Source organism: Petromyzon marinus, chromosome 12 (genome assembly GCF_048934315.1).
Source record: "Petromyzon marinus isolate PM22_M1 ecotype Great Lakes invasive population chromosome 12, UKy_Petmar_22M1.pri1.0, whole genome shotgun sequence".
In the NCBI taxonomy this organism is placed as follows: domain Eukaryota; kingdom Metazoa; phylum Chordata; class Hyperoartia; order Petromyzontiformes; family Petromyzontidae; genus Petromyzon; species Petromyzon marinus.
Window position 1 is genome coordinate 202,668 of NC_133678.1, and position 21,238 is coordinate 223,905.

General features: G+C 50.8%; 1 protein-coding gene across 4 annotated transcripts in view; it reads right to left on the reverse strand.

The window, feature by feature from the left end:
* LOC116941729 (collagen alpha-1(XII) chain-like) overlaps nucleotides 1-21,238 on the reverse strand; it is a 109,909-nt gene that overhangs the window by 16,762 nt on the left and 71,909 nt on the right. For all 4 annotated transcript variants that reach the window (XM_032953088.2, XM_032953087.2, XM_032953085.2 and 1 more), the window contains exons 44-53: nucleotides 18,866-18,919; nucleotides 18,337-18,432; nucleotides 17,717-17,770; nucleotides 17,292-17,345; nucleotides 15,273-15,326; nucleotides 14,759-14,830; nucleotides 5,715-5,750; nucleotides 4,406-4,472; nucleotides 2,218-2,409; nucleotides 1,306-1,383 (exon numbers count right to left, since the gene is read on the reverse strand). In XM_032953088.2, coding sequence (XP_032808979.2) covers nucleotides 1,306-1,383; nucleotides 2,218-2,409; nucleotides 4,406-4,472; nucleotides 5,715-5,750; nucleotides 14,759-14,830; nucleotides 15,273-15,326; nucleotides 17,292-17,345; nucleotides 17,717-17,770; nucleotides 18,337-18,432; nucleotides 18,866-18,919 — 757 coding nt within the window. The remainder of the gene's footprint in view (nucleotides 1-1,305; nucleotides 1,384-2,217; nucleotides 2,410-4,405; nucleotides 4,473-5,714; nucleotides 5,751-14,758; nucleotides 14,831-15,272; nucleotides 15,327-17,291; nucleotides 17,346-17,716; nucleotides 17,771-18,336; nucleotides 18,433-18,865; nucleotides 18,920-21,238) is intronic.

A 21,238-nucleotide genomic window follows, 5' to 3' on the forward strand; every position in this document is an offset into this window, starting at 1 on the left:
TTGTTGGAGAAAACTGGAGTAACCGGAAAAACCCACCACACACACGAGGGGAAAACACTCAAACCTCCGCACAGATAGACTTAAGAATCCACTTCTGTCTCCTTTCCACCTCGCATTCAAATCGACCAAGGAGTGTTTTTGACACTGCACGATTGCTTTACGCTATGGGCAATATCTCTCCACAGCCAGGACCTATCCACTGCTGGATGATGACAATCGCATTTGCTCCCAGTCTTGCGTTACAGCAATCACCTGGCTCCGGCAACCCAGAGCTGGCTGGCGTGGTGCTGGTGACACTGCCCTCTCATGCACTGTTCCGGCCTTAATAGGTGCTCTCTAAAAGCACTTGCCCAATGTCTGCACGGCTGTAAGAGGACCTTTGTTTTTAGCTGTGCGGACAGACCACACTTTCATTTCCCGTGACTCACTGGACACGACAAATGATAAATATTCGTTTTAAAACACGACCATTCGCTTCCAATTCATCAGCAAAATGGCAGAGAAGCATTTGCATTCGAATCAGTGGCTGCACAGAATATCCATTAGCATAAAAATGTACGAATATGGAAAATGAAAAAATGGAAAAAAAATCAAGCGGCAAGGGTTGCGTGTTTTTCTTCTTCTCTACTGTGTGGAAAATAGTTGGCAGCTCTGAAGGAACTCAAGAAGCCCGCCGTGGAGGAAGGCATGTGTTCTATATTTTCTCCCTCTGGGCACGAGTCCAAGTGCGTGCTCCGGTGCTAGAGTGGAGGGCGCAGCGGAGAAGCGGAGAAGCACAATCGGAATGGGGGTCAGGGGCAGCGAGCGTCACTGGAAAATACTCACGCTCGGCCGGCCAGCCGAGACAGGCCTCTGCGGGCTGGGTGGGGGAGACTGTCGGGGCAGGAGCCGTGGGGCGCGGAGAAAGGGGGGCTCGGGGAAGAGACGGCAGGGAGGGGGGTGGAGAGCCGGAGAGAGGGGCGAGCAACAGAGACGCAGGAGGTGTTGGGAGAGATGGGTAGGGGCAGGGCAACGGATCGGAGACGACGCCAGTGCAGACACAGTCACGGAGGTGAGAGAGGAAGTGCGGGAGGTGAGCAAAGGAACAAAAGAAAAGCCGCGTTGACACGAAAGGTAGAGGCAGAGAAACTGATGCGGTGACTGGGACAGGCACAGACACGCACAGACATGCGCAGACGCACGGGGAGGAATGGGAGGTGCAGTGAGACCAGGAGAGAGACACGCAGGCTGCGCGTCTGTGCGGTGCGCGCAAACAGAGAAGCAGGGTGCGACTATAGATAGGGGAGGAGGGTGGGGGGCATTTACCTGGAGAACCTTGAGGGCCGGGCAGTCCTGAACTTCCAATGCCCGTGGATCCCCGCTCGCCCTTCTCTCCAGTCAGGCCTGAGGGACGCACACAGTCCACGCCACGGTCACCCCACGTCCCCCAAAGACAAAGATCCCCTGTATAGCCTTAACGGACTTTTGGGACGAGTGCTGTTAGCGAGCACCTATGAAGGCCCGCACAGCACACAAGAGGGTGGGTGGTCAACAGCACGCCCGGCCACCTTTGTCTCCCCAGTGGTCATGTTTACACACCACACCAGGTACTCATTAGAGGCTGAGTCGACCTAGAGGAGGCCCAGGACCGATTCAGGTAATTGTCACTGATGTTAGCTATGAGCGGAAATCAAACTCGAATCGCTGGGTTCGTCGCACAGCACGCTAACCACTGCACCACCGCTCCACCCCAGGATGAGTTAATCGCTCTCCCGCCCACCACCGCTCACCATTTGGATCGGCGCTGCCAAGCGGCGTGATGCATGGCACGAGACATTCAATGAATAAATAACCAACAACCCCAGCAAAACAAAACTAAGGAGTGACAGCTGCCATCATATATCGTGCACTTTGAAGCGCAAACTTTTGTCAACGCATTCTATAATTTAGCAGAGCCATATCTTAGATGCCCGGCAGGCCCACACGTGGGATGTGCCGTGCGGCAGGGAGAGTACCGCTGCTCAGAGGGCCGCAATCAGCGGGACATGAGCAAGAGGCAGAGAAGAGAAGGGAGTGGACTGTTTGGATAAAAATGAAGAGGTGGAGGAATGAGAGGGCATAGGGGGAGGAGGAAGAGGTGGACGAGGAGGGAGGGATGAGAGAGAGGGAGGGATGGGGAGGGAGGGTGCTCCATGGAGCACGTGGAGTCAGACAATCTCGAGAGTGGAGCCGCCTCACCTCTCTCCCCGCCGCGACCAGGCATACCAGGGGACCCTGGGAAACCCGGGCGACCCAGGGGCCCCGGCTCCCCAGGCGGCCCGGGGGGCCCTGGGCGTCCCGCCTCCCCTTTGGGCCCCGGCAGGGCCCGTACATGGTGGTGGTTGTTGCTGGGGATCTGGTTTATGATGCTGTTGAATCGGCTGATGTGGCCTGAAGTTGGAATACGGACACAGTGGTGAGAACAGAGGACACGCAACGTCACAGGCACCGTGCCTGTGCCACTGCCGGGCCATACAATGGGGGGGGGGGGGGGGGGGGAGAGCAATGATGGCCCCTCCTTGAGACCCCGAATATTGGTGTTTTATTGACGTTTCTTTGTGCCAAGACTAGTTTGTAACAACCGAAAATTTTCGATGACAAAAAAACAAGAAATTACATCAGTAAAAATAATTTTCCTGGAACATGTCACGTTTTTATTAACTTTGGGGCGGGCTGTTTGTAAAGTTTGACATTTTGCGACCACCCCCACCTTGAGAAGTTACTCGTTTCATCACTGTAACGACACGTCGATTTATCGATTAAAATAGATCTAATGCTTGTGACACTTATCATGATGCCTGTAATAATTGGAGGATTCTGGGTAATGTATGTATAACTCGCTCTTAGCTCCAAATGGCCACGTTAACATATAGTATCGTTCAGGCAATCAGATCAGCGATACTGGAGGTTAAGAGGCAGAGAGGATTAAGAGATAGGTTTCTGCAGAGATGATTGAACGGAAGCCAATTTAATTGTAACCCAAATTTTATGCAAAGTTTGGTTCATTTCGGAATGTTTACCATTCTGACAGAGTCCATGCTCTGGGCCGCTAGACTCGACAAGCGTGCGTTATTTGCTGCCAAACCTTGTGGAACATTTCTCTGGAATCACCTGCAGCCGCTGTAGGTTGAGCGAGTGTGAGCAGTGACGCAGCTCGGATTCACAATTGCTCACCGGGAGAGCATCATGACAAGCCTCTCCAAAACGATCCTGAGAGCTTGCGCCTTTGCAAAACGCGTTTCTTAATACCCTTTGTACCAGAAACCACTCGTGCAGGGGCCTCTTTCTCGTGCCAAGTCTATAAAGCAATGGCAACCGCACATTAACCGAGAGATTTACACGTGGTTTATATGTGGCACGTTCTGTTTAATCGCTGCATCTTTCAGAAGCCACTGTCTCGCGGGGTTTTATGGAAACGCAGGTAGCGATGTTTTAGAAATTACACCACGTGCGATGGCTCCACAATTCCAACTGCAGGTGGCACACCGGCAATGTTATTTAACAAAAAAAAGTAAAACGTGCCGGCGTGTATCACGGCATTTAATTTACGAGCCGGGTCCGGCACGGAGCCTCGGGGACGTGAACACGTCAGCACGCAAACTCTCCGCATTGCGCGCTCCCCAAATTATTGCGTGCGTTTACAGCAAATTTCACAGACACGCTGGAAATTACACAACAACAACAACAAAGAATGACTCGTGCTAAAATATGAAGTCATTCTTTCCACAGACGTCTCCCGGGCATGGATTTGAGCCAAAGAGCGACAGCAGCTGCAGCCCCGCAGCGCTGATGGCGGTCGTTTAATCGGAATCAGAATATTTAATTATACTATAATCACAGATGTCCAGTTGGGGCGGGTAAGAACGTTACAACTAACAATACAAAAACATGATAGGAGTGCAAAGTACAAGAAATGTCAACAATCACCCAAACACAAACAAATACAACACTAAACCATCCCCATCCTACCAGACAAAGCTCACTGAGGTAATAACTTATTTTTCAAAAGCGCCTGGTCACTGCCACTACCCCAGTGTTGAGTAACTTTCCAGGTGGTCAAGTGGCTCGGAAAGTGGAGCGCTGAGCCGGCACCCCTGAGAGCCGGAGTTCGAATCTGGGTTTCAGCGGTGGCGCGTTGATGTTTTCAGCCTAGTCACCAATGGCTTAGATAGAAACCCACAGACTCACAGAGAGTCCCACAGGCTCACACAGAGACCCACAGGCTGAAACAGAGACCCACAGGCTGACACAGAGACCCATAGGCTCACACTGAAACCCACAATGATGTCCTGCATGATATGTGGGGAGTCGGTCCTAGCTCTACGAATGCCACTGGTGTTGTTATTTTCTGGCGCGACTCTGCTAATGTGCAGCAGCAGGAACTCACTGTTGATCATCTGCTCGCAGACCTGCCGCGCGAGCATCCGCACCACATTCTGTCCCTGAGCATCGCCCTGTGGGGCATGGGGTGGGGGAGTCAATGGAATATATGGGGGGGGGGGGGTGAAGCAAAATGAGTCTCCGGCATAGCGCCGTGCAGGAAAATGAGGAGTGAATGGGCACCACATAACCTTGTGTGGGAACAAGGGTTAGGGATACAGGGTAAGGGTTTGGTATAAAGTTTATATTAGGTTTGAGGTTAGGTTCGGGTTTGGGTTACAGATATGGTTAGATATAGGGTTGAGGACAGGTTTTAAGTTAGGGTTAGAGGCAGGTATCAGGGTTGGGTTGGGGTTAGGGTCGGGGCTAGAGTTTGGAATGTGGATACGGTTGGAATTAAAGATTTAAAGGTTAAAGTTGGGTTCGGGTTCTATTTAGGGATTGGATGAGGGTTAGGGTTCAGGCTAAGGTTCGCGATGGAGATCAGCTACCGATTGGCTGCAGCACAATTAACCATCACTAGCGTTCATCCCGCCAGTGCCCACCACGGCTCCTCTGCAGGGTGGACACCACCTGGCCGTACGGTCGAGTGCGTTACATCTGCAGAGGCCCTGCCAGCGGTCATGATTACATATTTACGAGTCCTGACGGCGAGATTGCTGTTCCCACGAGTGCTCCGGCCAAAGGGCAATTGGTAACGTGCGCTCGTATCGGGCCAGATTACCGCGCAACGCGATGATGACCGGAGCGCCATTCTGCCGGCTCACGCGGGGGGAGCGAGTGAGGGCCACGAGGAGAAATCGCGTGCTCAGCTGTAGCACTCGATTTGAGCCGTCGGGAATTGAAGCGATGGCTCGAGGCTGTGGGAGACGGGGTGATGGAGGGAACGGAATGGAGCGCCACACTCACGAGTTTGTGACCTTACGGCACGTGGTGGTGTGGGTGGGGTGCCCATCATGCACTAAGTTCGGTCCATGCGCTCAGTCGGCCCTACCACGTTCCCTCACCTGCTGTGACTGCAGCAGGTGAGGGCATGTGGGGAGATTTTAGTTTCAGCTGGGCCCGAAAAATATATCAGCACCCGGCACACCACAACAAAATAAACCCCTCGCCTTGGCTGTGGCTACCAGTCACGTGGCTGCTCTCGTCGACCATGCATGTGGACGTGAGACATTAAACCTTGGACGAAGTTATGTGGAAGACATTAAACCTTGGACTGCGTAATCCTGAAGCCGAGAAGTGAACATCCCAAACCCCAATTCTCTGACCCCCGATCCCCGGAACACCAGCGGCGCTCACGTTGAGCACACACTCACCCTCTCTCCCTTTTCTCCCTTCGTTCCTGCTGGGCCCTGACGTGGTGGGGAGAACAGACGGACAGAGAATAACACACGCGTTGTGAGTCAGTGCCAAGCGGGAGTTACACGCGTCGCGTGCGCGCAGATCGCCGGGCTCCAGGCAGGGAGGCCGAGCGTGGAACCGCACTGGCTCCACTCCCCGAAGCCGGGAGCCCAGAGCCGCGAGCGGCAATTCCCGGAGCAGGATCCGGCGGCGCAAATAGCAGCCACTCACTCGCACTCTGTGCGAGCTAGTGAGTGAGCGAGCGAACACAATGCACAAAATCTACCCCCATCGCTTCTAAAGCAGGGGCTCCCCACCTCCCCCCCATCCCCCTTGAGAAGCAAAAAATAAAAATTGTATTTATATATTAATATAGAGCCTTGTTTATAGGGTTTGGGATTTTAAGAGCATGCCCCCCACCCCCTGCCCGCTCCCCCGCCCATCACCCCTCCAGTGGGAGGTTTCTCAATCCACTCGGCAGAGAAGCCTGCGGCCCGGTTCTAAACGATAACGTAGCAGAGACCGGGTGGCTCGGCAGCCAGGGGAGGCCGAGTCGGCACGGAATAGATAAAACCCAGGCTTTGGCTCAACACAAGTTGATCTCAACTGAGGTCACCACTGATTGTTCAAACAATAAATAATTAAATAAATAGGGCGATTCGAAAAGGTTTTGGGGTTAGATCGCGTTATTTATAAATGTGTCATAACCCTCCACCACCCGACACGGCCAATCAGCAAAAAAAGTGTCACGTTGACAAAAGACAAATAGTTCACTACTTTAGCCCACCGGTGTGTTGAAGAGTGAATCCACAACATTTACAGTTTGAGGACGACGTTTCGCTGGTAATTACAGTTTTTAAAAATGTATTCAGTGTTACGGCGGAGATACAAAACAAAGCAAATAAGGAGGGGCCGCCCCCTCTCTTACACTGCGAAGGCCCCGCTCGGCCACCGACACGTCTGCAGGACCGAAATCGCTCCCGACACAGCACTTGCCACATCTGTGCATGCAGGGGCTGCCCCCCCCCTCCCACCTCACACACCCTCCCCCCCAGGTGCCAGAAAAGGTCCCCCCCCACCCCCCGGCCGCCCTAACCCACCCTGGGCAGCGGCCACTTCCATCTCTCCCCCCCCAAATAAACCCGAAAAGCGCCAAGGTCAAAACCTTGACCTCCCTCTTACCAGGCGGGAAAACCTGCGCCAGGTAGCTTAAGGTTGGCATTATCTCCATATTTACCACCATAATCCTGCCGGCCATCGTGAGTCGCCTCCCTACCCACTTACCCAGATGACCCTTTGTCTTCCTTACCCTCTTCTCCCAGTTATGTTCCCCCGACCTATCCCTTCAAAAGGTCACCCCTAGTACCGTTATCTATTCTGTCTGTAAGCTCAGTTCCGGCGGCCGACCCTCGAACAGCCTCGAGTCCCCAAAAGCCATTAACTCGCTCTTTCTCGCGTTGACCTTCAGGCCGGAGGCCGCACAGAACCTTCCTGTCCCCTCCAGTGCTCTCCATACCGACGCAACGTCCCTGCACATCACGGCCACATCATCCATATACAAGGTTACCTTCCCTTGCTCTTTGTTCCCCGGTATTGTCACCCCCCTAATCCTTTGGTCGTCTCTTATTACCTGCGCTCGGGGCTCCATACTCATAACGAATAGGACCGGGGACATCGGGCATCCCTGCCGTACCCCAGACCCTACTTGGGTGACCCCCGAACGTTCCCCGTTTATCAAGATTCTAGCTCTAAGCCCACCATATAGTCGTGCCACCCACTCCACCAGGGGCCCACTCATTCCCATCCTCGCCATCACCGCCAGCATATATTCATGTGAAAGTCGGTCGAAAGCCTTGTCCAGATCCAAGCTCAGTATCCCTAGCGGGCACCCCCTTTCCCTTTCCCCTTCTATTGCCTCCCTCAGTACCACCAAGGAATCTGCGATCCTCCTCCCCAGGACTGCGCACGTCTGGTCCGGCCCTACCACCTCCCCCACCACCTTCCCTAATCGTACCGCGACTATCCTTGCCAGGATCTTATAATCCGCGTTTAGGAGAGTTATCGGCCGCCAGCTTCCCAAGTCCGAATCTTTCCCTCTAGCGTCTCCGGGTTCCCAACCCTCTTCCCCAATGCCCCCAGCAGTTCCTCCCGCTTCCCCCCATCTATCCCTTTTCTCTCATACAACTCCCTATAGAAATCCTCCGCTACACTCATCATCCCTACCATCGTCGTCTGTCTACCCCTGGTAGGACTTACCAATTCCCTCATTGCATTATCTCCCTCCCTACCTGCTTTAAAGAAAAACCTTGTGCACCTTTCCCCTTCCTCTGTTGCCCTAACCCTCGCCCTGTACACTAATTGCCTAGCCCTTCTTTACAAAACTGAAGCTACTCTCCATTTCAACTCCCCTATCCTTTCCCCCATTGGGAACCCTAGCTCTAGCAGCCTGTACATTTTCTCTAGCCTAGCATTCCACTGCCTCAATTCCCTACCCACTCCCTTCCTCCTACTATGATGCTGGAAGAACGTTTTTATCCTGTCCTTTATCTGGCCCCACCATTCCACCCTCGTGGGGAAACAATCTTGCAATGTCCTCCAGCTTTTGTATTTTTGTACGAAGTCCCCCACCACTTTCTGGTCCTCCAACAGGCCCACATTCATTTTCCATACTCCCTTCCCCCTCCTCGCCCCACCTGGGATCGCGAGCCCCGCCACTACCATTTTGTGGTCAGAGAGGGGAAATGGCTCCACCCCCGCACTTCCCACTTCCACTTTGGCAGAGACGAAAATAAAGTCAATCCGTGACTGCGTTCCCCCGCTCTTATCTGACCACGTATACCCGGGCCGTGCACCATGCACCTTCCTGAATGCATCTACCATACCAAGGTCCTCCATCAACTCTTTCAGTTTTCTGGAGGAAGAGTCTAATTTCCTCCTCCCCTTTACTGACACCAGGTCCGCAAAGTATATTGGGCAGTTGAAATCACCCCTCACGATGACTTGTCTCCTGGTGGTCAATAGGGCCGCCAAGCTCTCCCACACCTCTGTCCTTTCCATGCACCGCACCGGGGCGTACACGTTTACCAGTCGAAACTCCACGCCTTGGTAGGATACATCCACACAGAGGAGCCGGCCTGGTATCACTTCCTGGGTCCCTTCCACCCTCATTTCCCTCCTGCCTAGGAGGGTAACCACGCCGGTACATCGGTTCCCATTGCTACCCGACCAAACGTAGTGGCCGTTCCAATCTTTCAGCAGGGCCTCCGAACCCAGGGTATATGGTAGGTGGCATTCTTGGAGGAAGATCACATCTCTTCTGGTGGTCTCCAACAAGTGCATGATTGCCCCTCTCCTTCCCTTCCCCTTCATCCCTCTCACATTTACAGATGCCACTCCTCCGTGTCCGGCGAGGCGCCTGAAGGGCCCGTGTCGTGCTGGGGGCCAGCCCATTTCAGGGCTCTGTTCAGTTTCCTCTTCCTCCCAACCGTTTCCTCCCATGCTCCGTCCGCTCCTTCCTCCACCCACTGCTCCTCCTCGCCCTCCTCCTCGCCCATTACCTTCGCCCAGTCCCCCACTGGAGTTCCCGGGTCTTCTTCCCCGTCTCCCCTCCCCTCCTCCCCCCCTCCCCCTCCAGTGGTGGTATTGCTTCCCTCCCCACAGGTCCCCCCCCTCACCCTCCCCGGGAGGTCGTGGTTCCTCCGCCTCTCCTTCCTCTTCCCCACCAAGCTCCCGGCCCGATTCCCGTCCGGCCGCATCCTCCGCCACCTCCCCTGCTTGTCCATTCCGGTATGCCCGCACCCTGTTGGCATAAGAATCTGGGCAGGATCTATACAGGTGCCCTCTGCTACCGCAGAGGTTGCAACGGGCCGGCTCCCCGCATTCCTCCACCTTGTGGTCCGGCGCCTTGCACCTACAACTAATCCGTGCCTCGCACGCTGCCGCCAAGTGCCCCCTTCCCCCACACCTCCTACACAATTTGGGTTGGCCCGCGTATACGACGTAGCCCTTGTTCCCCCCAATGTTCAAAGCGCTTGGGATGTGCCTCAGAGCCGCCCCCCCTCCGTCTTCAGGCGCACCCTCCACTGCCTGGCCCCCATCCATATCCCCGCCACGTCCTGCACCCTCTTGCAGCCAGACAACAACACGCAGTGCTGCCTCAGCCACACCTCCACATCCTGGGCGTGTAGCGCTTCGTTGTACAGGAAGACGGTTACAACCTTCGTTTCCAGGCCTGACAGCAGCCGCGTCCTCATGGAAGTCAGGGGCTTCTCCCCTGCCCTCTCCTCAAAACGGGTGAGGAAATTCTGCAGAAGAAGATTTGAATTAAAACTCACGTCAAACGCTCTCCCCCCCAGCAGAGCAATCAGGCAGTAGAGATCCGCCACCTCCACCCACAGCATCCCGAGCATCACCGTCCTCACGAAAGTTCTTCTATCAAGAGTCACCTCCTCTTCCACGTTGTCCTTGAATTCTACCCTTACGCAGTTGTGCCTCCTGGCATGCGTTGGCATCAGGCTCGCCCCGGCTCCACTGCGCCACCTCCCCGCTCCTCCGCTGGATCTCCCCCCTCCCACCGGGCCAGCGTTTGCAGTCCTCTCCCTCCACTGCCTCTCCCACGGCCCCTGGGTTGCTGGCACCCCTCCTGCTCCTTCCTCCCTACTCTGCTCGGGGGCACTCCCTCCCCATCCTCCTGGCGCTTCTCCTCGTTCTCTTCGCTCCTCCCTCCCCGTTCCCTCCAGCTCATCCACCCTCTCCACACCCTTCCCACGTTGCACCTAACCCATCGCCTCCCCCGCTTCAGACGGGCCCGCGCCGTCCCTCCGGTCGCTCTCAGCTCCCCGGGCACCCTCCATAGTCCGTGGTGCACACCGCGTCTCCGTCTCCTTCCCCGCCGTCTCCATGCGCTCGTTGCAGTGGGATCCCCCCTCCCGCAGCGTGTGTGGCTCCCCCACCCTCCGGCAGCAAGGCCACCCCAGACCGCCTGGTCTGGGGCCCTCGCAAACCCCGGGGTGGCTGGAGAGTCCACGGGACGCCGACGTATGCCGCAGTGGCACCTCAGGAAGAACGGGTTCCGCTGGTGATTACGTCCAGCCTCATCGGGCAATTCGCCAGAATGGTAAAGCCCTCACTTGCTCCCGGTCTTAAATAGAGCAGCAGGGTGACGTCATCATTTAACTCATTTCAGGTGCAGTGATTTGAGGTGGAGGGGGGGTATTGTAATTATATAATCGATTGGTAATCCGTCAATGGTTATGATTAGTAATGCGTTGTAGATTAGTAATTAGTTGTAATATGTGTTATTGTGTTTATATGCTACGTTAGTAATCCGTTAATTAGTATGTGTTTTCCCTATAAGGAATTGTAATATGTATTATTTAATAATACGCTTCCAAGCCGCACTAAGCCTGTAGCTGTCAGAGCGATTAAAGTTATTTCTATTCCTCTCAATTTCAATGGATTCTCTGATTAGTCTTTGCCAGTGATAATTAGTATTTTACACAACACTTCAACGTTATCAAATTCGAGCACATTAAAACCATCTTTTTGGTTTAGATATGTGGATGACACTTTGGTTGTCTGGCCACATGGTAAAGATACACTTATTGATTTTTCTAAATCATCTCAATGCACAAAACCCGGCCATCCAGGTCACCATGGAAATGGAGTTGAATAACACACTCCCGTTCCTAGATATTTTGCTTGGACATGGCCTAAATGGTAAAATAACACACAGTTTTTACACAAAGCAAATGCACACTGATGCCTATCTGAATGCAGATTCGCATCATCATCCAGCTCAGAAATCCTCTCTTTTCAAGACTCTCATACATTGGGCTAAAACAGTGTCAGATGGTGAAAGTCTAGTGAGATCAAACACGTTAAAGAAGCACTACGACAGAATGGCTACAATAATGCTCAAATTTAACAGAGCACTGAATGCCAAATCACGATCGCAACGCAATACTGCTGAAAGCGATCAGATTGTTCAAACAATTAAAATTCCATATATCTCAGCAGTAACTGACAAATTAGCCCGTGTTTTGCAAAAGAAAAACATTACAGTAAGATTTGGTCCAGTGCACAAAATTCAAAACTAGTATCTTACACTAAAGACGCATTACCTAAATTATCAACAGAAGGTGTATATCGGATTAATTATGTGGCAGATGGGACGTAACATCAGCATAATACTAAAAAAACATCAAAGAAATATTAAATTATCTCGAACACAACTGTCGGCAGTGGCAGAATATGCTTGTCAGCAAGGACACTCAATTGATTTTGATAACGTTGAAGTGTTGTGTAAAACTAATTATTACTGGCAAAGACTAATCAGAGAATCCATTGAAATTGAGAGGAATAGAAATAACTTTAATCGCTCTGACAGCTACAGGCTTAGTGCGGCTTGGAAGCGTATTATTAAATAATACATATTACAATTCCTTATAGGGGAAACACATACTAATTAACGGATTACTAACGTAGCATATAAACACAATAACACACATTACAACTAATTACTAATCTACAACGCATTACTAATCATAACCATTGACGGATTACCAATCGATTATATAATTACAATACCCCCCCCCCCGCCTCAAATCACTGCACCTGAAATGAGTTAAATGATGATGTCACCCTGCTGCTCTATTTAAGACCGGGAGCAAGCGAGGACTTGGCCATTCTGGCGAATTGCCTGATGATGCTGGATGTAATTACCAGCGAAACGTCGTCCTCAAACTGTAAATGTTGTGGATTCACTCTTCAACACACCGGTGGGCTAAAGTAGTGAACTATTTGTCTTTTGTCAACGTGACACTTTTTTTGCTGATTGGCCATGTCGGGTGGTGGAGGGTTACGACACATTTATAAATAACGCGATCTAACCCAAAAACCTTTTATGAATAATATTGGTCGCGAAAGCCTACGTGTTAAACTAAATAAGGCGATGTTAAATTGGGATTAATACCTAATTTAGAAAAATTGACGTCTGTGAGAATGCAAGATTGTTTGATTGCCATATGATGAACGCTTCTTCGTAGCAGCAAATATGGCACAGTGTGGCACCCCGGCACTGTGTGTATAAGTGATCACTGAAAACAGTAACAGAAGTAGTTCTGCGATGTCTCCTTCTACAGACCGCTCACTACACACGACTCTGGCAAAGTTCAGAGTTCATGCCACGACATCAGCAGCACAACTGTAGTAAGACAGACAGACACACACCATGGCTTGGGGTGGTCTGCATCCAGCAATATATTGATCATGGCTGCTGCTGATGATGATTTTATTAACATAAATATTGACTACGTTTTAGAATTTGGTTTATGGACCACGCTCCTGGATCGGATATAAAAGGCATTTTTCACAGCTGCTGGTGCTGCCAAAAACACACGTGTGGAGGAGGTGTTCAGACTGGCACAAAACACCGGGGCAGCATGAGCGAGCGACACTTGCTGCCGTAGTCTTGATATGGCAGGTCTGGCGATGGGCATGCAGGCGGTGAGCGGACTGCAGTGAACCGCTGAACTCCGTTTCAGGCAAAACACGACCCCAACCCCACACCCCGTGGAGGGTCACCCCGACTATCAAACGCGCCGCGTTCATCATCTTAAGCCTTGATCTACCCACTGCTGGAGGAAGGCCACTCGTCTGGCTCTTGCACGAGAGCTTATTTCGTCGCTCCATCTCTGCCGTGGGCGTCCTCTCGGCCTCAGCTGTGCTCCCTCCTTTGGTTGCAACTTTGGAGTCAGTCTCTCCCTACCCACCACCCCATGCGTCATTGTAAGCATTCCCGAACCCTCATGGCACATTACAAGCTTTCCCTGCCCTTTGCTGGGCCATTTGAACCCATCTCTAAACCTCACGAGCCATCCCAAGCTTTCTCTTGCCCCTTCTGGGCCATCATCGGACGTCCCTAAAACGTGGAGAAAATTCCACCCCCGGTGCTCTCCACATTCCGTGCCAGCACCGCCTCCACTGCCGCCAGGGCCCAGGAGCATACACAAACACCAACGGTCAAGCATAATAAAAAATTATCATAATAAAATAATACGATGTTGTGCCAGCTCATCTAAAATAGTCATCAGCATCTGCACTGCAACGAGCCATCGTTGATGGGAAGGATGATCTGTGCTTCTGTGGACGTGTACGCGTGTGTGTGTGTGTGAGTGTGCCTGTATTTGTACAGCTGCAGTTTTAAAGACAGCTGACACACAAAACCACGCTTATACATCATGCTTCTAGATCAGGTTTCAGATCTTGCGACCCACCACCGTATGCTCTGAGAGTTTGCCGTTTAATAATCATCATCATTATCATCTTTGTACTAATATGGCGCTTGCTTAAATACCTCAGCATTCAAAACTAGCTGACATCATAACTCATCTCAACCATTGATAAGGACACCACCAGTGGCAGCTGTTCCTGTGCGGCACAAAGTTCTCATCACGTGGCCTGCAAGCAGGCACGAGTCCACGAGTTGGGGGCGATAATTTCTTCTACATGAAATCCAAATTTAGTGATTTGTAGGTAATTTTTCTCATTTGGACCGTGGCCCCGGCAGACAAAGGCCTACTTATACTGAACGACGGCACGGGATCTTTCACGTTCACTGTGAAGCAGACGCCATGTGTTTATAGTTAATACGCCGGCAGTGTGTTCTTGTGACCTGCAGCGCAGTGGTAGTTGAACACAGTGTGGGTGAGACGAAACAGTCAGTGTCTGGTAGCCCGATTCCCCAATATGGGTGGAGGAAACAACGAGCAAAGCTTACAGACACAGTACTCATGGCCATAGTGATATGAGAGCAATAAGGAGAATGACATACAAAGCGTGAATGATTGGGAGAGTTAATGAAGTGAGCTCTCAGTTGCTGGAGCAGACGGGCGGAACATCGAGACAGCGACAGCCACCAGCATGTCGGGAATCCGTGCACAAGAACCAGATGGCCCGGAGTGTGGCCCATTCAGGCCGCTGCCCAGGTTGGTAATGTCCATGCTGTCGGGCCGCTCACCTGAAGTCCACCCTCGCCGTTGAAGCCAGGTTTGCCGCTCGGCCCCGGGGGTCCAGGGTTTCCTGATGTGCCCTGGTGGACAACACAACAACGGGTCGAGCAAGGGCAACGCAGTCTCTATCGCTGTGCCCCTCTTAGACACACTGCACCTCTGCACAGGCACACCGCACGCAGCCAGCTCAAGCTTGGCGAATTGATGGTTTAAGCGATCAATTACTCTACCAATGATTAGTTCATCACTCGATCAGAGAAGACAAAGACAATTGGGAAAAATAAGAAATTTCGCCTCTGTTCCCATTTGTGCTGTTGGATGGGTGCTGATGGGTGGGGCTTGGCGACTTCATTAACATCATCAATGGCGCTATGCTGGGTGCAGAGTGACGGGGGTTTCCTACCTATGGGAGGCGGGATGTGGGGGTGGCCGCGTCAGTGAATTCGTTGGCCAATTTGACGAATCTTCCCGGCTCAACACACGCCACGTGATGCACGACCACCCAGGGGTCTCGCCACTCACCATGGGCCCCGCTTGACCCGGCAATCCAGGTCCACCTTCTTTCCCCGGAGGGCCCTGCACAGGAAAACACACCGTGATCCGCGTGAGGGCACAGCAAGGGGTGCGGTTGATGCAGCGTGAGTGGCGAGCGGTCAGGGAGCCGAGGTCAGGGTGGCCACCGGTTCGGGTTTATATGTTCACGGAACACAAGTAGAATCTATACGTCACATTCCTTTACAAAATAATTTCTAAGTTAAAAAGTGAAGATTATTGGGTTTGCTTGTTGTTCACACACACTCGTGCGTGCACACAGAAGACACAAATCTCGAGTTAAAAGTCTCCTAAGATAAAATTAAACACTGACTTGAACAGTACTAATGTCATTCAGATGGACGAGTCCATCTATGTTTGGAAAAGAGGAGGGGGGAGACGAAAATAATGGATGCGGTCTAAAAGCCACCGTAAGCGTGAACAATCAAGACCCAAAATGGTTTATCAAATCCTTCCAATGATTGCTAAGCCAGAATCCATCTTCTCGGTTGAAATTTTCTCTGTGTTTGTATATGTGGATAGCCTCATGAACGAATCTCTCATGGTAGCCAGATGGCTTCCAATGAACCTCTGTCTTGGAGAAGTCAATGTCATGTGAGCCTACTGAATTATAACAGTGATCTGCCACGGCCGAGGTGTTGGTCCTACCGTGTTTTAGGTCTGCTTTGTGTTCACGAATGCGGTCCGAGACATGTCGTTTGCTTTCTCCAATGTAACTACTACCACAGAGACTACTTAGTTTGTAGATGCCAGGGTACTGTATGTCCGGAATCACATATTTTACAGACGGAACCAGATCACGGATTTTATGTAATGTGTTGAATCGGACCTGGATGTTGTGTTTATTCAAGATTTTGGAGATATTTTTTGTGATCCCCGCAATGTAGGGTAAAATGATGGTTTTGATAGGCTCCTCAAGAGGGTCCTTCTTCATGGTTGGAGTGATAGCTTTGCGGATTGTGTGGTCGGAGTAACCATTAGCCTTAAAAGCTTGGTGTACGTGCTTGAGTTCACTGGCTATGTGTTGCTGGTCGGATATGCATTGGGCTCTATGGTGCAGAGTCTTGATGAGGGAATTGTTCTGGGATGGATGGTGGTGGGAATCCGGTTTCATGTAAGCATCCGTATGGGTAGCTTTCCTGTAGACAGAGTGGCTACCCATACGGATGCTTACCTGAAACCGGGGATCACAAACAAGATCTCCAAAATCTTGAATAAACACAAGATCCAGATCCGATTCAACACATTACATAAAATCCGTGATCTGGTTCCATCTGTAAAAGATGTGATTCCGGACATACAGTACCCTGGCGTCTACAAACTAAGTTGCCTCTGTGTTAGTAGTTACATTGGAGAAACCAAACGACATGTCTCGGACCGCATTCGTGAACACAAAGCAGACCTAAAACACGGTAGGACCAACACCTCGGCCATGGCAGATCACTGTTATAATTCAGTAAGCTCACATGACATTGACTTCTCCAAGACAGAGGTTCATTGCAAGCCATCTGGCTACCATGAGAGATTCGTTCATGAGGCTATCCACATATACAAACACAGAGACAATTTCAACCGAGAAGATGGATTCTGGCTTAGCAATCATTGGAAGGATTTGATAAACCATTTCGGGTCTTAATTGATTGTTCACGCTTATGGTGACTTTCAGTCCGCATCCATTATTTTCGTCACCCCCCTCCTCTTTTCCGAACATAGATGGACTCGTCCACCTGAATAACTACCAAATCGCTCTCCGTGGTGCTAACGTTAAAAAAACGCCACTTTTTTCAAATTTTCTTGCTGTGGTTTTCACTCCTGATGATGATTGTTTGTGTTGCAGTCGAAACGTCGTGAGAACTTTATTCTTTTATATTTTAATTATTTTATTGTTTCCATTCTACGTGACTTTACCGAAAGAACCAAGAATATGAATCCCTGCAGTCACAAAAGCTTTAAATCAAAATTTAGTACTAATGTCGTGGAGCCACTCACCCGTGGGCCCTGCAAGCCCTCCCTGCCCTGCTGCCCGGGAGGGCCAGAGGGACCCTGCAGACATAACGTTCAGAGATGGCGAAGAGAGAGGGAAAATAAAACAAATAATCAGAGGGAGGGAGGGAGGGAGGGAGGGAGGGAGGGAGGGAGGGAGGGAGGGAGGGAGGGAGGGAGGGAGGGAGGGAGGGAGGGAGGGAGGGAGGGAGGGAGGGAGGGAGGGAGGGAGGGAGATGCAAACAGCTAAACTGCACGGTAACGAGTCGGGTGCGGACGTATGCTTTGATTGAAATGGAAAGTGTGGCAATTTCTGAAATCTAAACATATCGCCACGTTTTTGGTGTGCATGGCAGAAGGAACACAAGCCGGAGTGCGAGACGAGGTGAGGGAGCGAGGCTGCCAAGTTGAAAGTACGGCGCTGGTGTTACCATGGGCCCTGCGTGTCCGGCCGGGCCCTGGTCTCCCTTCTCACCCGGTCGGCCCTGCCATCAGACACCAATGATGAGGAAACGATCGTTAGTATTGTGTCAGAGAATATCGGTAACAAAATTAATATGCAGACAATTTGCCTCCTTCACATATCAGCCCTGGCAAATAAAAAATAAACTAAGTATTTTTTACGCATTGCATCAATCACATGGCATTATGCGAGTGCATAATTTCATCGGCATTGGGTCAACACGAGAAAACTCTGGACCAGTTTTGACATTCAGTGTCTTATCAAATTATGCCAATTGTGCACTTCAAACAAGCCTGACTATGCTCATGAGACAATGAATGTGAAAAATCAGTCCAGAATTTGCTCAAGATTAGTGAACACACATAAACGACGGTGTAAATTTGACTTAAGAAAAGATGATGGCCGGTGGTTGAAACTGACAATGGTGTGGCAACCAAAGGAGGGAACTCGACCTCGAGAGACATCGAGCGCAGAGATGAAGAGATGAAAATCAGCTGGAGATGAATGGTCCATTGCATCGCAATACCATCAGAGATAGCGACAAATTAGGGAGGCCTTCATCCAGCAGTGGATAGCACCCCCACTCACCGGCTCTCCTTCCATTGATATTCCATTGGGGCCTTGAGGTCCAGGCTGTCCCTGAGAGCCAGGGGGTCCTTGCTCCCCCCGTGGACCCGTTGCCCCCTGTGCTCATGACAACAAAGAAAAAGATCCCCCATGTAGCGTTTAACAGACAGCTGGGGCAAGTGCAAGTGCTGTTAGGGAGTCCCTATTAAGGCTGGCATTGCACACGAGAGAGTGCTTTAAAAGCGAACATTAGGCTGGGTTGTGTTTGTCTCCCCATGCAGTCTGTTAAAGCCGAACCAATCCAGACGAGGTCCATGATCGGTTCGGACAGCACTCGCCACTGATGTTAGTTGTGACCGGTAATCTGATTCAGGTCACGAGTCCGTAGTGCAGTGTGCTAACCACTGTGCCACCATGCCCCACGCACAGAGACAACACTCCCCACGCTCGAGCACACACACGCAAGCATGTACCAGCACAAACGTGCACGAACATGCACGCACAGGCACGCGCTTCACCAGGATTGAGTAAGTGGACGCTGGGCGCTCACCTGGGGCCCGATGCCGCCGTTCTCTCCCCTCGGACCCTTGGGGCCAGTCCCTCCCTGCGCACCATGACACACGCACGCACGCACCAGCCCGGTTAAGCATGGGCAAAGAACTCCCATGACATCTTCTTTGGTTCTTTCGGTAAAGTCACGTAGAATGAGAATAAAATAATAAAATAAAACAATGAAATTCTCACGATGTTTCGGCCACAACACAAGTAGCCGTCCTCTTGAAAGATCCTAAGGTTGTATGAAATCCCTCCCCGTAGAGGCGGTTAAATTTCGATTTAAAGCTTTCGTGACTGCAAGGATTCATCTTCTTTGGTTCTTTCGGTAAAGTCACGTAGAATGAGAATAAAATGAAAATGTTATTGTTTTATTTTATTATTTTATTCTCATTCTACGTGACTTTACCAAAAGAACCAAAGAAGATGAATCCTTGCAGTCACGAAAGCTTTAAATCGAACCCCCCCATGACAATCGAGATGTGGGGAAGCTGTCAGCCAGCAGTGGGATGACAGAGGGCTGCAACCAGCAATGGGAATTGTACTGAACGAGCTGCACTGTCGCATGTGTGTGACGTCCTTTCACTGGAGTGGTGTGTTTAAATATATTTTTGTAACATTTCACGGCGAGTTTTTTCACAACATAAATTGGCAGTGTGGGTAATTGTTTGAGTTGAAATAGTTAACATTCCAGTCATACATAAATGATGTACCTTTGCTAATCAACGATCATGGGGTTGTTTGACGATGCTTCCCCATGTTGGCCAATGCGAACTGATCAAGTGGGAGGAGCGGGTGGGAGACGCACACGACCAGTTCAGTTACTGCTCCCCACTGATGTTAGCCGTGGCTTCAGAGCATGGTAGGTGCTAACCGCTGTGTCACTGCTCCACCAGAATTACGGTATATTAAATATTACTATTACTACTATAATGAGCCAAGAATGTCTGTTTGTGTCCCGTGCATGACGTCACTCCACATGTCCCCCCCCCCCGTCATTAATATTCATTAGCGGGTGGATTTTTACACTCACGCAGAAGAAGGTCGAGCAGAAATATTTTTTTCGAAAATTCGCTTTAAGTTTGACGTTTCTTTATCGAAAGTTAATCTAATTGTTAATTCTACGCAGCAACAGTGGATTTGGTGTCTTTATTTATTTCTTCAGCACTTGAGACAAAAGGTAAGTCTAATTCATGCATCTACATTATGGTAAAATAGACATTTCTCGGTGATTTTCCAGATATTGCATCGATTTACAATTGATTTCAACCCCAGAGACCGAAAGCAGAAGAAAATAAAGTATCAGAGCAGTGAATTTGAACAAATTGAAGGTCAATTATATACAGTGCTACAGTCACATGAAGTGAGGTGTTCTATGACATAGTTTCGTGCAAGAATCACTGCCATTAATACAGTGCTACAGTGACTGCAGTGAAGTGTTTGATGACAGTTTCGTGCAAGATTCACTGCCATTAAATTTACACAAGATACAATTATACTCTGCTATTTTTTTTCGTAAATTTTACAGCTTCCGTCGTAGGACAGGCAAAGAAGTGAGTTCTTATATAAACGTTGAGGGTGTTCATTGTGACTGTTGTTTCGTATTATTATTTATTACCTTGAACTTATCATCGGCCAATCACTCAAAGTGACGTCATCTCAAAGAGATTTTGCTCGGTCTGGAACCAACACTTAAATTCTCCCGCCCGCTCGGTCACACGCTCCACGCGGCACTATCAAGATCGATGGCGGTGAGATGAGACGCGCCGGGTCAAAGGGAAGGTCGTGAGGTCGGTGGGAATTTCCACCGCTGGCTCTGGGATGTGAACGGGAGATGAGCACCAATGCCTCAATGCTCCGCTGTGACTTGACTCATGGAAGCAGGACGATCGGCAGCAACGCGGTTCTCGCCCGGCGCGGGAATGCCGCGGCTCCCACCGCCGACTTGTTAACGGCCCGGATGGACGGATTTAACGAGCTGCACGTGGGAGTGCGCACGATGTGCCGTGACTGCGAGCGCTGGCTCCGAGCATCTGGCAATTTTATCCAAAACCGATCGAGCAATCGTGTCGCGGACAACTGACCCCGCGAGCCCGCGTCACGCCCGTGTTAAAGACACCCCACTCCAGGTCAGGAGACGCCAATTGAGAAGAGCGAGGGTGGGGGCGGCCGGGTGGGTCAGAGGTCAATGCACCGAGCCAACAATACTGGGAATCTGGGTTCTAATCCAGGTTTCTGCCGCTGACAGTGGTTATACTGGGGTCTCCAGTCGTGAGGCGATAGTCTCAGTCCGGTCACGAGTGACTCACAATGAGACCCATAGACTCATATAAAGACCCACAGACTCACACATACTGCTTTGTGATTAAGT